Source organism: Mustela lutreola, chromosome 12, assembly GCF_030435805.1.
Source record: "Mustela lutreola isolate mMusLut2 chromosome 12, mMusLut2.pri, whole genome shotgun sequence".
NCBI classification, from domain to species: Eukaryota; Metazoa; Chordata; class Mammalia; order Carnivora; family Mustelidae; genus Mustela; species Mustela lutreola.
The window spans coordinates 71375218-71391539 of NC_081301.1; the positions used below are offsets into that span (position 1 = coordinate 71375218).

General features: G+C 43.3%; 1 protein-coding gene across 2 annotated transcripts in view; it reads left to right on the forward strand.

Moving 5' to 3' along the window:
* The window catches only part of FANCC (FA complementation group C), a 280958-nt gene that overhangs the window by 229258 nt on the left and 35378 nt on the right, over window positions 1-16322 (forward strand). For both annotated transcript variants that reach the window (XM_059141676.1, XM_059141675.1), the window contains exons 9-11: window positions 3014-3170; window positions 13844-13896; window positions 15211-15310. In XM_059141676.1, coding sequence (XP_058997659.1) covers window positions 3014-3170; window positions 13844-13896; window positions 15211-15310 — 310 coding nt within the window. The remainder of the gene's footprint in view (window positions 1-3013; window positions 3171-13843; window positions 13897-15210; window positions 15311-16322) is intronic.

Here is a 16322-nt window from a genome sequence, read left to right on the forward strand (position 1 = left end):
ATAAAATAAGAATAATTAAGGTACCTGTTTTGTAGGATTAAAATACAAGCAAAATGCTTAGCATGGTTTCAGGTAAGTGATTAATAAATGGCAGCTACCAGGCCTCAGCCTCTCGTGCTCCTCTCCCCCTGGCTTACCAGTCCACCATACCGCCCTGCACACAGGCCACCACTGTGCAGCCTCCCGCTGTCACTCCCATCATAGCTGTCCCTCTGAAGACCTTTCTTCAATAATGATTGCACTTCCACTTTCTCTCCTTATTGACTGCCCTTGGCTTCTGTCATGCTATGAAAACCATGTCCTTGGGGAGGTCTCAAAGGGCCTGCCCAGTGTCATGCATGTGGTTCCCTCCCCATGTCCTCAGTCTCAGCAGTGCTAGTCAGAGCCAGGCCTTCGCTTTCTTGGTGACATTGTTCCCTGCTGGTGTGTCTTCTGCCTCCTCCACCTGCAACACCTCATCTTTATTGGCCTGTTGGCACTGCTCAGGGCACAGACCTGGGCCCTCTTCTTTCCCACACAGACTTCTTTTGGAGTTCTCCACTTCCATGCCACTCCATGCTGGCTGATGGTTCCTTAATATAGATCTTGAGCCCAGGCCTCTCCCCACAACTTCCAACTTGGATATTCAAGGACCTATTTAGTCGCTCTTCTTTGAGTGTACCTCAGATATTCTAAATTCCTATACCCAAACTGAGCTCTCAGTAAATCCTTCACAGATCTTATCTTTCCTTCTTTCCATCTAGCTCAGTTGCTCAAGAAAGCTGGGAAGCCTTGATTCCTACCTCACCTTCACCACCTCTCAGCACATTCATTGCCAGTTCCTTTTGATGTTACTGCTGAGGTAGGTGCCAGTACCCTTCACTCCTCCACTGCTGCTCAGGTCACGCTAGCACCAGCTACCCTGGGCTCCTGGGCTCCCCATACCCATTCTAGGCCCACACTCAGTTCTCTCTGCTGCAGCCTGACTGATCTTTGACTGTAAACGGCATCCTGGCACTCCTCTCTGTAAAGTCCTTCAGACCAGAATAATCACTGAATTTCTATTCCCAAGTTTCTAATTTCCGAAAATTTCTAATCCCAAAGCCTTACAACAACCTCACCTTCTCTAGTCTGGGGTTTCTCTCTCCTTCTGACCTTGCTCTTCCCTGGCTCAGGACCATCAAGGCTACCATTCCCTCTGCCAGAATGCCCTTCTGGCTACTCTTCACCTAGCTAATCTCAACTCAGCTGGAGAAGCCATCTGACCACCCGATCCAAGTCGGGCCCCTTCTGTTACTCTTTTACCTCAGCCTGTCCTTTTCCTTCATTGCCTTTTCCTCAATTTGGTATATGTACATGTACTTCCCACTGGGCCCCAAGTGCTAGGGGTACAGACTAGGTCTGTTTTGTTCCCAGTTGCTTGTCCTGCGCCTGGCACTTTGAGTGCCACACAGAAAGTGCTCCTCTTCCTTGCCTGGATGCCCACCAGCTCCTTGTCATCCAGGATGAGAGGGGAGGTGGCATGGGAATTGCAGCCCAAAGCCCCAGTGGCATAAGAGAGGACATCTGTAGTGTGGCCCTCCAATGTGCCAGGTGATACAGGAGAGGGGCCCCCCAGCCAGGTGTGGGGAGGTGAGGGGAAGGGGCCCTGCAAGACTTCCCAGAAGAGCTGAAGCTCAGGGTGAGAAAGTGAGATGAGAACGTGTCAGAAGGGCCTCGCTCCTGCTTTTTGAGAGTCCTTCCGACTCTTTAGCTTTGTCTGGCCTTGCCCCAGAGTTAATCCAAGACAAAGGTCTACAGGAGTTACGCTGAGGGAGAAGAATAAAGAGAAATCACAAGAAATTGCACTGTGACTCGCCTATTCATTTCCTGCCCCTGCACTCATGCTCTGGGCTTCCTGCCAGCTCCTGCAGAGAAATGGCCCAGAAGCAATGGCGAAGGGAAGGCCTGAAGGGGTTTGGGGCTAATAGGGAGCCTTTGTGCCCTGAGCTTTTCTTTTTCTTAGTAAAGGCAGTAAACATCTTGGGCAGAACCTAGAAAGCACTCTGCAGTCTGTGGTGCCACAGGTGAAGAGGGAGGGAGGCCTCGGGAAGTTGGGCTGAAAGAACAAAGAGAAGTCTCCCTAGACCGAAAGAGACCCTGTGTTCACAGGGAGTGCCCTGGGGCGACAGCCCTACTGCTGTCCCAGAGCCTCCAGTGGATCAGAATTAGGTGTGCCCTCATGGTACCTTCCAGGAGAGGAGGTAGAGCTCCTGATTCACTGACCTGACTCGGGAGGACCTCCAAGTACATTCTCCTGTGGAAACATAGCTACACAAAATATTGGGGGCCCATGGAGTATCATGGTGGGGATGAACTATGGCTCTACCAGGCCATAGCTGCCATTTTTGAAATTATTACTAAAGGAAAATATTTTTTAACTTTCAAGCAACAGATTCACAAATACAGTCACTGAATATTTACTAGATGTCAAGCATTGTCCTAATCTCTGAACATGTATGTATTATTGCATTTGATCCTTCTGAGAACACAGTGAGGGAGGTAGGCCCACACGACACAGGAGTGCACTGAGCTTTAGAGGCTAAGTGACTTTCCCAAGGCCACCAAGTTAGTGGGTGGTGGCTCTGGGACTCAAACCCAGGTTTGATTACATACTTGAAATCCTTACAATGTACATTCAAACAGAACTGTTTCTTAAATTCAGAACTGTATACTTAAAGGCCTTTTCCCATGTTATTCTTTATCACTAATCTGCCCTCACTAACACTTGTCCCATCACTACTGCTTGTTTTTCCTTTTGGAAAGCATTTCTTACTTTGGGCATTTCTCTAATTTCTTGAATTGGAAGCAGATTCACATTATTTTGCAAACGACGCTTGGTAAATATTCATTGATTACTGTAAATGTTAACTGCTATACGGCCATGATGAAAAGAAGATTCGCAAACTGGACTCGTTACTGCATTTTGATCTCTCTCAATCTTATTTTCTTAGTAACCCATTTCTGTTTAATATGTGTTTATTCTTTCTGAAAGGAAGAAGATCTCTCTCCCGGAGTCAGCTGTAGTCTGCCTCTGGCTTCGGCACCTTCCCAGCCTTGAAAAAGCAACACTGCATCTTTTTGAAAAGCTAATCTCCAGTGCCAGAAATTTCCTGAGAAGGATCGAATGCTTTTTGAAAGATTCATTACTGGTACGTGCTGGGCTTTGATGAGGAGAAAAATCCTTAAAGAGGACCCTGGGTATCATCTCTTTTTGTCAAAGCGAAGGGAAATGTAAACAAGAGAGCAGTTGGCACCTTTTAAACTGCCTTTTGTTATAGAAATACCCAGCATAGGGGGATTTTTTGCATAGCTGGATCACGTCTGGAAAATGGGGAGAGGTGTGAGATTTACTGCATCAGCGCACCACAGCGTATAGTGCATATGCACAAGAATTGGTTTTAAGGCACACTGTTTTAAAACAGTATTTCTTATTTCCACATGAAAAGTAAGTTTTAAAAAATGAAGATCTTACAAATGAGAGGAGGTATAAAACAAAATCGTGGAAGAAAGGTTAAAACAACTAAGAATTCTGTGTTTTCTTTTGCTATAAGCCTTCTAGCTACACTTGGTACTTCTCAGGCCTGGGAATTTGGGGGCTCAGTGGGCCAAATGGACTGGCTTCATTTCCTAAACCAGGGTCAGATGGCAGGACTCACAGGCAGTCCTCAGAATCTCACCATGGGGGTGTTTTCCCTTCTTGGGAGGCAACTCTGTGGAATTTATGTGCATTCTTGTGAGAGCAGGACTGAAGACCAATGCACCCTGAAAAAACAAGTCAAAAACTACAGGAGGTGCCGCGCGCCCTGGGCATCTGTTTTACGAGGACCTCAGTGGTTTCTAACATGTTTTCTCATTAGCTTTCATAACCTGGGAACATAAGGCTCAGAGATTTTCTTCCTATTGTACAGGTGGAGAAAATTACTTCAGAGATGGTGAATGGTCAGATCTTCAGTTGGGGGCTAGGAAAACTGGGCAAGAGAAAGTGTTTACCTCCCCACTTGAGCTGAGACTTGGAAAGGGGGGAGCTCTGAGGTTGGCTTTAGTTCACACAACGCCCACCTCCCAGACACCTTCTGGTTTTTTTTTAAATTTAGTTGGAACTTCCTGTTTTGTTTTCTCTTTCGAATTGGAGGCTGTGTTAGGGAATTTTAGTTGAATTCAGTTGCCTTCTTCCTCCATCCCTTTATTCATTTAGGTCCCCACCGGCTCTCCTGTGTGACTGCCAGGCCTTTCCCTTACTCCGCAGGCTCTTGTCTGCCTTCATGTTCTGGGGCCTCCCAGGCGGCTGTGGATGGTGCTGCTGTCGCCCATAGCCATATGGCTGCAAGCTGAGTGGCACAAGCTGAGCCCAGCTGATGTGGACGTTTACAGTGTTTGATAGGAAAAGAAGGACGAAAAGAAAATAGATGTATAAGACTGAGAGAGCACGAGAGGTGTTTTGGTTTGGGGGAAAATTACTGCTTGACCTCACCATTCAAAAGAGTTGCATAGTAAGGTTGAGAAATAAGAATGCACCTTACATAAAAATAGTTGAGTAAAATTCAGAATGAACAAAGGCTTTTTAGAAGTCCCTGGCAGGGCGCCTGGGTGGCTCAGTGGGTTAAGCCGCTGCCTTCGGCTCAGGTCATGATCTCAGGGTCCTGGGATCGAGTCCCGCATCGGGCTCTCTGCTCAGCAGGGAGCCTGCTTCCTCCTCTCTCTCTGCCTGCCTCTCTGCCTACTTGTGATCTCTCTCTGTCGAATAAATAAATAAAATCTTTAGAAGTCCCTGGCAGCCCATTCCAAACATTACCTTTATTATCAGGTAAATCTGTATTTCTAACTTAAATGTACTTGGTGTAATTTAATTTCACTAGTCTTTTTTCAGGGACAAAATGCAGTAACTGAGTTATTTCCTTGCTTTCAGGGTCCTTATTTCTTTAGGTCTTGTCCCTATGGAGAAATCCCACTTCCTTTGGCTTTTCTGAGTCGGTTTGATTCTGCAGGCTTTCTTTGGTCCTGTGGTTCTTCTCTGAACCTCCCCCATGTCCTTTTTAAACCCGTGGCCCTCCGGCTTGAAAGCGCTTCAGAAAGCACAGGATCGCCCGGCATATGAGAGCCAGCAGGCAGGCCCCCGCACTGAACTGCAGAGCCTTCAGTCTCCAGCTTTCTTTGTTTAATGTCCCCCAGGCAGACAGCTTCGAAGTCCGTTGATCTACAGAAGTATTTATCAGTCTCATGTGCGTAGGGATTCGGAGCTTCCATTATAGTTAAAGGAGGATTCCAGAGGGTGTTATTTGGTTTAATTCATTGTGGCATTGGCAGGATGTGACCTCTGTATGCCTTGTGGCTCAAGGAGGTAATTACAATACAGAGCTGCAAGCCCCTGATTGGCGTGGGCTGCTCTCCTCAGGCTTCATGGGTCTACAGTGCCAGAAGACCAGGCGGGCTGGAATATGCCTGTGACGACGTGACTGAGTGATTACATGGGTAACCTGAAGAACCTGCTTCCTAATTGCATCATCTGATTCATTTATCGCAGTACAGTATCTTGGTGCAGCGACAAGGCCGTGCAGAAGTATCAGAGAGATCTGGAAGACGCAGATAGCAGGGGCCTGCTGTGTTTTCCTCCAGAAGAAACTTGATACCTATTACATTAGAGCTGGATTCTGAGAGTAATTAAAGTGTGATGGTCTACGTAACTTGTATTTTATATGGAGCACTGTTAATTATATTTCCATCTCTTGGGACTATCCAGAAATAGCCCTGGAAATTCTATAGTTACAAGATGTTGCAAAAACAAAAGATAAAAGTGTGGTACAGGTTGTACAAAGGGAAATGATCTCCCCAAATGTGCTGTGGCCTCTCAGGGACTCGCAAGCCTGGTATTTTCTTTTCTTTTTCTTCTTTTTTAAAAATTTTAACTTTTTATTTTAATTCCCGGTAGTTGACATACAGTATTATATTAGTTTCAGCTGTGTACTGTAGTGATACGACACGTCCATATATCAGCTGGTGCACATCATGATAAGTCTAGCCTTAATCCCCACCACCTATTTCACCCCTTCCCACACCCACCTCCCCTCTGGTAACCATCAGTTTGTTCTCTAAAATTAAGAGTCTGTTTCTTGGTTTGTCTCTCTTTTTCCCTTTGCTCGTTTGTTGCTTCTTTTTGGGTGGTATTGAATTTTATAAGTTCTTTATTTATTTTGGATGCCAACCCTTTATTGAATATGGCATTTGCAAATATCCTCTTCCATTCTATAGGTTGCCTTTTCTTTTTGTTCACTGTTTCCTTTGCTGTATAGAAGCTTTCTGTTTTGATGTAGTCCCAATAGTTTGTTTTTGCTTTTATTTTCCTTGTCTCAGGAGACATAGCTAGAAAGAAGTTTCATATCTAGAAAGAAGTTGCTACAGCTAATGTCCAAAAAGTTACTGCCTGTGTTCTCTTCTAGAATCTTTATGGTTTCAGGTCTCATATATAGGTCTTTAATCCTTTTTGAAATTATTTTTGTGTATAGTGTAGGAAAGTGGTCCAGTTTCATTCTTTTGCATGTTGCTGTCCTGTTTTCCCAACACCATTTGTTGAAGAAACTTTTTCCCATTGGATATTCTTTCCTGCCTTGTTGAAGATAAATTGACCATATAATTGTGGGCTTATTTCTGGATTTTCTGGATTTTCAATTCTGTTCCATTGATCTTTGTATCTCTTTTTGTGCCAGTACCATACTGTTTTGGTTAATACGGCTCGTAATATAACTTGAAGTGTAGAATTGTGATGCCTCCGGCTTGGCTTTGCTTTTTCAAGACTGCTTTGGCTATTCAGGGTCTTCTTCTATACAAATTTCAGAACTCCATACAAAATTAAGAAGTGTGAAAATTGCTGGTGGTATTTTGATACAGATTGCATTAAATGTGTAGCTTGTAAGGCCTGAAGACTAAGAATAAGGCACCCATCTAATAGTACCTTAATTCTAAATGCATATATATCTTTTTGACTTCTAAAATAAAAAACAAGGGACACCTGGGTGGCTCAGTCAGTTAAGTGTCTGCCTTTGGCTCAGGTCATGATCCCAGGGTCCTGGGATTGAGTCCCACATCATGTTCCTTGCTCAGTGGAGAGCCTGCTTCCTCTCTCTGCCTGCTCTTCCTCCTGCTTGTATGTGCATGTTCTCTCCCTCTCTCTCTCTGACAAATAAATATTTTTTATTTATTTAAAATAAATTTAAAATATTTTTATTCATTTATTTATTTAAAATAAAATATATTTTATTTTTTATTAAAAAAATAAAATAAAAAGTTTTCAAAACCTGCTTACTTTTGAGACTTACCCATTGGGTTCCATGGGCTGAACTGCCCCCAAGTTCATGGCTACCTGCCACATCTGGTGGCTTCTAAATAAATTGCAGTATTAGCCTCTGTTTGTCATTTACTCTGCAGACCGAAACTTTTCAAAGCAGATAGTTTTGTATTTTCCTTGACAGAACACACACTGTAAGACCGTAATCCATAGCTTCAGACCTACCTTAAAAACTGATGTCACCAAAGCAGTGAAAGCCGCTTGCTAATTATGCAGGTTTTTTGACACTGTTTGGTTTCCCAAGACTGAGCAGAATCAGAAGAATGGTATGTTTTCCAGCTACAATTCTGTCTGTGGAGCCCAGAAAGCTATTGTTTCTATTCCACATTTGAATGAGAAGCCCTGGCTGGGTGGCACGGTGGTGCTGTGCTCGGCTGCCCTGCTGCATGCCAGGGCCGGGATGTACCCCGGTTCCCATGCCCTTTCATTCACTCATTCGTTGGCTGACCCCGCACGCCGCCTGCCCCTCCAGCTGGATCCAGAGAAGCTGCTCCCTCGCCTTCACAAAAAGATTTGCCCAGGAAAGAGCAGGGAGGAGAGGGGAAAGGGCGATGGGGTTCATTTTGTTTTGCTTATTCAGATTTGAATCGGAAAATACTCCTCATATTCCGTCCTACCTGAAAGTCTTTGTAGCTCAATTAAAATAATTCCTTTATCTTTGTCAAGTACACCTCAGTAAAGCTTGGGAGGGGAGGTGGGAAGGAATTGGTTCTTAATCTAGTAAGAGCTTAAGAGTAAAAAACATGCAGATACCTCAGTGGACACTGATGCGAATAGGATCTCTCTGATGTGAGATAGGATGTGTTCTTGTCTTCATTCTCCAAAGAGCAATTGTAGCCACTTCAAAAAGAAAAACTTCCTTTGCAAAACATTCCCAGCACAGTTTCCCTTTAATAAAAGATTATACAGAATTAACTCTACATCCCAGATGATGTCAGTTTTCTGTGCTTGAATAACTTCTTACTAATGTTCTAGGGTTTTCTTTTCCTGCTTTTTCATTAGCAGTCTTTTAAGCACTTCTTTCTTTCTTTCTTTCTTTCCAGCTCTTTAATGTGGTGCATGTAATTTAGCAGTGGTCAGATAGAAAAGTGTGGTGGTGCCTTATGCTTGTAGCAAAAAGGTAAAGAATCTATATCTGAGGGGCACCTGGGTGGCTCAGTAGGTTAAAGCCTCTGCCTTCAGCTCAAGTCATGATCTCAGGGTCCTGGGATCAAGTCCCGCATCGGGCTCTCTGCTTGACGGGGAGCCTGCTTCTCCCTCTCTCTCTGCTGCCTCTCTGCCTACTTGTGATCTCTGTGAATTAAATAAAATCTTTGGGGGGTGGGGTGGGGAAGAATCTGCATCTGAGACAATAGCTACACTTCCCAGCATTGACCTCTAGGGGGCACCAGACACACACATACACCCCTCCCCGCTCTAAGCTAAGTCTCTGCAAAGAAGGAGGCCCAGATTGCAAGTGCTGAGGATTCTTACTGTTGGGGATGCAGGACTTTGCAACTGACCAGACAAATGAAGGGAGAGAAGAAAAAAAAAAACAAAGACAGTGCAGTGTTCAGGGTTTCAGTGCCACTTAGTGACTGAGCCAAGAAGCAGCAGGAAGCTAATGGGCTATCTTCTGCTCAAACTGCACAGGCTCACTAGGTAGAAGCCACTGGGCAAGGGTGGAAGGAACTTTAGGTTTGGGGCATCTTAGTTCTGCATCCAGAGCTGACATTGGGTAAATTTAAAAGAAGTATATTTGGTGCTTAAGTTGTTTTTCTGTTAAGCCCAGAAATGATACATTTATCACTAATTAAACAATAATTGCATTATGGAGTACTGAAAAAAATTGCTTATAGTGTAAACAACATCTGGTAAAGATTAAAAAGAAAGAATAATTTTTCCAAGCTCAAATTTGTTGAAAGAAACTTGAGTGTTTTGAAACAAAATAAGTCCTGAAATGTAAAAGGGATATTTACAGTCTTATGTTTAGCATTCTGAGAGCAGGAAAGAAGAAAATGGTATAATAAAACATACATACTAATAAAGGTGCTTTACCTTACACAATAGATACAAATATTTCATATTTCATATAAGTCGTTATCTTAAAAAACCAAACTGTTTTTTGAATTCCATAAAGGAGTTTACTATTAGAATGAATCACCTGGAGAATCCCTTTTTTAAAAGAGGAAAGTTATTTTCTGATAAATATAGTTACCCTTTAATTATGTACGTGTATCATGTAGTCACACCCCATAGGGGCTCCCACCCATCAGGGGTTCAGAGGAGTGGGCTGGGATTGCCGGCTCCTGCGTGCACTGGAGGGCAAGCTTCTCGTCAGCCATTTCTTCTTAAAGAGAATGACCGTTCCTGAGTAAAATATTTAACTATCCTAAAATCTGTTCCTGGCTTCCTGAATTTCATCTTATCTCTTACCTCCGATTTCCCTCTTTATTTTTTTAGATTAAAATATCTAAGGATGATATGAAGGATGATAAATGGAAAAGGCTTGAGAACTTTTCTGTTTCCTCACAGCCCTTTCTTCTGTGAGGCATTCACTTTTGTCTGTGAATTACCTTGAATCATAGTACAATTTCCCCTTCTCGTTTGTATTCTCTCTCTTCTTTCTCTTCTCCCCATACTCTATTGAGCACACACAAGGAATCAGAAAATCATAGGAAAGAGGAAAGATTTCTTCCATGAGAATTCTGTTCTTCCATGTTCTCAGGCCTCTTTCAAGTGTCAAGTAGCTTGTAATAATCCTTGATGAATTGGGATGAAAATAACAGATTAGGCATCAAGGGCAGAGCATAGGCATGGATGTTATTTGTACAGTTGGCCTCTCTCTCACCTTTCCCCCACAACACAGGCCGAGAGCACAGCACATGGCCACAGCGCATTTTTCTGTGTTGACTTTGTCTTCCCTGTTTTTGTTGAGGGCTGGGAATGGGCTGTCGTAGGCAGAGAGGAGATAAACGGTGCATTTCTGGGGAGCTGTGGGAGATGGGAAGGAGATGCACACCCAACTGAACAATCTGGTCCATAAGAAAAGGAAGCCGGAGTCCAGAGCTCTCCATCATCATCTTCTGTTCTCCCTCCAACATTCAGTGAAAGGATTGGGGGTGGTGTGAGGGGAGGGGAGTAGGGCAAACCGTGTGTTATTGATGGCCTCTTGGTGACATAGTTTCCCTAGACTTGAAATAATCTGTACATGGAAATCATTAGGCCAGATGGAGAAGAACAGAGATTGAGAAGAAACAGATTTTGGTAGGATGGAGAAAAACAGACAAACAGATGGAACCCAAGAAAGTTTTTCTTTCCCTCATTTTTACAAGAAAGATAATCACCCGGATTGTAGGGCTTTAGAGCTAGGGTTCGCAGCTCTGGGTTGCAGAGTGGCCTGTGGTGGGTTACTGTAGGGTCCCATTCTACAAATATGACAGGGCACAGAGGGGTTAAATGTTTGGCTTTTTCCTCACAAGGATGCTATAAAGATTGTGGGGGGGTGGATTATGGCTTCCAAAGAAGCATAAATTAAGACTTTAATTCTATTTGGAGGATTCTCTTGATAAGGAAAGCAGCTTAAGTTTGCTTTTGTGATTTGATGTCACTGGGACATATGCCTGGCCTGTGAACACTCCAGCCTCATGAGGGGACTCAACTGACCCTGAATTTATGTGCTCGGGAAGCGTAAAGAGTCTCACTTTTAAAACCGTCAGTAAAGGCTGCGGATGATCGGGGCAGCAAGGAAGACTGGTTTTTAAATCAGAATCTCCGCCACTGTTGTTTCAGCAAGGTTCTCCTGCCTCCTGGCATTTTATCGGTTGTAAAAGCTAAAATGAGTTGTAGAAGCAGGCTGAGAGCAAACAAAAGTCTGAAATATTTAGACAGAAGGAAATCTAAGCAGAGAGTCAGTCCATTGGCATGGAGAGAGCAGGCGGTCCCACACATTCTGGAGACATTTAAAACATTGGATTGAGCGGTTTTGATAGAAAACACTGCATAAAAGTATGTCCATGAGGCGCCTGGGTGGCTCAGTGGGTTAAAGCCTCTGCCTTCGGCTCAGGTCACGATCCCAGGGTCCTGAGATCGAGCCCCGCATCGGGCTCTCTGCTCAGCAGGGAGCCTGTCTCCTCCTCTCTCTCTGCCTGCCTCTCTGCCTACTTGTGATTTCTGTCTAATAAATAAATAAAATCTTAAAAAAAAAAAAAAGTATGTCCAAACTCTAGTCCTCTCTTAACAAACTGAGTTAGAACATTCTTACTTCTCCCCCTATTCTACCCATTGGATTATCTTTTCATTGGCCATTTAGAAATCCCTGTAATTAATATATTTTTTAAAGATTTTATTTCTTTATTTGAGAGAGAGAGAGCACAAGTGGGGGGAAGGGCAGAGGGAGAAGCAGACACTCCGCTGAGCAGGGAGCCTGATGCAGGGCTTGATCCCAGCACTCCCGGACTCTGGGATCATAACCTGAGTTGAAGGCAGATGCTTAACTGCCTGGAGCCATCCAGGCACTCCCCTGTAATTAGTACTGAATGATTTTCTCCTACCATCAAATTTACCTAGTAGCTCTGGATTAATTAGACCATTTGGATCGAAAAGAATAGTACTATTTTACCATTTCTAATTTTGGTTTTCTATCAGTACATTTTCAGGCTCTGTATGTCTGTCTGCTTGTGGGCACGTGATAGTGTTGTTTGGTCTTAAACACTTTTTCAGGCATATTGTCCATCTATGAACATTTGAAAAATTTTTGGAAAATCTGATGAATCGCTGTAAGACATATAGTTTGCTTTTCCCTTCTTGTTTGATTTTTCCATTATGAATATGTAGAAACATTTACGATATTTTCTGGGCATTTATCCAGTGACCTCTTAATAACTGTTATTATTTACAGTGGGTCTGAGACACAGGGAGATTAACTGACTTGCCTGAGATCAAAGCCAAGAAATAATTTGCCTCCCTTCTGTTGAGCCATGGTCCTGCCAAATTATTTCTTGAGTACATAATGAACTTACCTATGAGAATTTTTAGTTGTCTTATTTTAGTTAAAAATACACATCAGTTAAGGATTAGGGAATATGGGTTACTCTGCTTAAAGAGTAGTAATTTGTAACTTGTAAAGAACAAATCTCTCTCTTCCAGTAATTAAAAGGAAATTTTCCCATCCTTTGAACAAGTGGCAGTGTTCTTGCCAGGAGCCTCCTGCGACAGCCTGTAGTAGCACGATGTGAACACTAGATGGCATACGTTCAATGTTACAATTCAAAAGTGCTTCCTGGAGAGTGGAAAAGAAAATCAGTGGAGATAGGTTCCATTCTTCAGCATGACCCAGAAAACTTAGGAGGCAAAGCATATCTTTTCTTCATTTTTGTTGAGGGGGCTGTGAAGCTGGTCATATCAAGGACTCAAAGAAATGTCCCTTGTAGAGCTTAATCTACTCACATTCGGATGCTACTCTAAAATCTCTATTTCAGAACACAAATGGCATATTCTTTTTTTTTTTTTTTTAAGGTTTTGTTTATTTATTTGTCAGAGAGTACAAGCATGGGAAGCTGCAGTCAGAGGGAGAAGCAGGCTCCCCACTGAGCAGGGAGCCTGATGCTGAACTCAGGATCCTGGGATCATGATCTGAGCCAAAGGCAGACATTTAACCAACTGAGCCACCCAGGCACCCCCCCTCCCCTGCCCCAAATGGCATTTTCATCTGGCTTTAATCTTATGCTTTGAGTTCTAGCTGAAAAGATAGAGAACCTGGGACAGGCCCACTGAAGCCCACCCAAGCCACAGTAGGTCAACTTCTACATATTGAAATCATCACAAAAATCTTCACAGAATAAATTACTTTTCTTGTTCAAGGTGATGGTATCTATATTTTATTTTCATGGGCCCCTTTTTCATCCTAAATAATTTAAGCTGCTAAATTCATAGTGCACTGAGATGTGATATTATTTAGACCAGGATGGTAGTAGTCACTGTTATCCTTAATAATATTTCTAAATTACTATGTACTCATTGCATAATAAGGAGGAATAAAAAGAGAGCAGACCCAGACCTGACCTTGGGACACTTCTGGGCCATGGCGGGATAGCCAGACATGGGCAAGTGTCAACTAGCTACACAGGCAGGCTCTGCTTTTACTACAACATGCTGGTGAAAGGTATTTTTAAATTTCCCATGATACTTATTGATTCTTTCTCTGGATCATATTGGCCCATTGGAGAAAATGTGGAACATACAGGAGTATAAAGAGGAAATAAAGCTTGCCCATAATCTCTTTGCTCCTAGAGAACCAGTTTGTGTTTGTAATGCAAACCTTTTTCCATGTACTCAGGGTTGTTTGTTTTTGTTTTTGTTTTTGTTTTATCTAACCCGAAGGGATACACCCATTTTCTAGACACCAGCAGTTCTGGACAACTCATATATCTGATAATTACTGGTCATATGTTATCAGTGAAATGCTTCTGATATTTTACTTTTTTTTGGTCTCTTCCTTCACAGCCTGAAGCAGCCTGCCACCCTGCCGTATTCAGAGTTGTCGATGAAACGTTCAGGTAAATGGTGTGCCGTTTTTACTAATAACCGATCCAGAAAAAGCTCAGTTTCCAAATATGAATAAAAATTTTTGTGATAGTCTCTGGCTCTACTGTGGAGAAGTTAGTTTCTGATTCTGTCTTACCGCTCTGAGCTATTTGGTAAAACCGAAATGTCAATGTATATTTAAAAGCCAATGCCTAAGAATTAAAATAACTTTTTTAAAGCCATTTAAAATTTTAGTAATAATAATAGAAAGGCAAAATTGAATTAGGTATTAAATCATTAACTGTTCATGTTGGATTTTTCTCAGCTCAAAATAAAGCACAGCAGTGTACTTCCTTCACCACATGAGGGCTGACCAATCTTTTTAAAGGATTTTAAAGCTAAGGAGAAACCAAGAAAAATAAATAAATAATGCCATTCTTAAGAGAGCTGAAAGGCAAAATCAGTTGTGCATGTTATCCTGCAACACATTAATTTTGCAAATATGAGTACTTCTTGGGAAGCTCATTGGATTTCCAGATGATGAGAGATGGGAGACCACTGGATAGCAGGTAGGGTTAGGGTTGGCAGTTAGTGGGAGTTTGTTACCCAGGGAGGGTTTCCGTCCCCTTTCCCGGGTGCTGGTGCAGCCCGGAGGGGGGAGCTTACCCTCCCCCAGCCGTCCTCCTCCCCTCAGCAGCAGAGCCTCCTGGACAGACAGCAACACTGGGGAGAGGAATTTTTACAACAGCAAATAACCCAGCCCTTGAGTCGGTGCTGAAGCATACCAACTTCAGGCTAAATAAGTGAGCACGGGAGTAAGTCAGAATGATCTTTTTAGCTTAAAGCCAGCAAAGTTTGAGGTGGTATCTTTTGTTTCAGCATAAAATTAGTTGTAAGAAAATGCACAGAAACCAATCCAGGTAGGATGCAGATTCTCCCACAGATTCTTCCACCGCTTTGCTGGGTGGATTTGACCAAGGCGTTTTACCCCTTGGGCAGCTCTTTCTCCACTTGAAAAAGCAAAAGGTCTGTTGATTTTGCATGCCTGGGCATACAGCGTGTGAGTATTTCTAAAGAGCACTCAGGCCTGTATAGAAGGGATATTCAGTGCTTAATAATTTAAAAACCAAGAAAGGAAGCTCCACAGATTGCTATTTTAAGGAAAGAACTTAGAAAAAGAATGACAAATTTCTCCTACTTTCACACAAGGACTGAAATCTGATGAGCTAAGATACTGCTGAAGCTTATGGCACAAAAATGTTTCCACTCTCCCTTTTACAATTCAGCCTCATGTGTTTGCCAGATTAATCATTAAATGTGTTGTCGTCTGTCTTTGCATTGCTCAGGTATGCGCTCCTGGAAACCAACGGAGCCCCAGAAGTAATAGCCGCTATTCAGGTGTTTACAGGGTGCTTTGTGGAAGCTCTGGAAAAAAAAAACAAGCAGGTTTGTTATATTGCATATATTATTCATTCCCCCAAGGACAGAAAAGGCTTGTTGAAAGTATCTAGCTAATCACCAGGAAGGAGCACTTTATGTTTAGTAATGTTGATGGACTGTTTTGCTTATGAAGAACGCTTCCAAATGAATCCCCCAGCAAAGGTAAAACCATTTTAATTGAAAATAAATCAGGATAGTTCCTGTCTGCCCTGTGCCTGGTACCCAGAAGCATTTGCCTACTGTAGTGTCAGAGAACTGTCTTGCCAGCACGTGCCACCTGGAGGAGGCATTTTCTGGGCCCTGGGTTGCCTGCTGTCTTCCAAGTGGGCCTCTGCCCTGCCTAGGCATTCCGGAGTCTATATGGCATGTGCTAAGAAGGAAATGCCACATATTACAAAGCAGTACTCAACATTCTTAATTACTAGAGTTCCCTTGCCTAGTTGGGAGAGACCCAAATGTGAAATGTGTTCCAGGAGAGAAAGGAGCCAGTGAGAGTGACACGAAGAGATTTGAATCATTATAGAGAAGCAGCTTGGAACGGCAGTGACCAAGAGGTGCAAGTTAGACACATCAGCGATCAAGAAGCCAGGCGTGGGGGCCGTAGGAAGACCTGCACTGTGAGGCTCCATCAGTAGAAGCCAGACCACCCCTGCCAGGGGCCGGGAACTGATTAGAGGGACCTTGTGAAACAGGAAGCATTCTCCCAGAGCTTTCACTTTCGGGCATGTTACACCTGTACTGTGTATAGTGCTTTGCCTGTCCAGGTTCCTGGGTCCACTGCAGCTTCCCAAGAGGGGGGCCCCAGGCCCTCACATGCTTTCCGCAACCTGACTGAAAACAGCCATGCTGTGTGGCGCTAGCTCTGCTCACCCTACACCAAAGAAACCTCTCAGGTTTTAGCAGATGTTTCCGCTTTTTAAGGCAATCATAAATATTTATGATGTATTTTCTCCCATCCTTTTTCCCTAAGGAGGTTAAATAGAATGTAGCAAACCATGTTTCAGTGGTACCCAGCGTG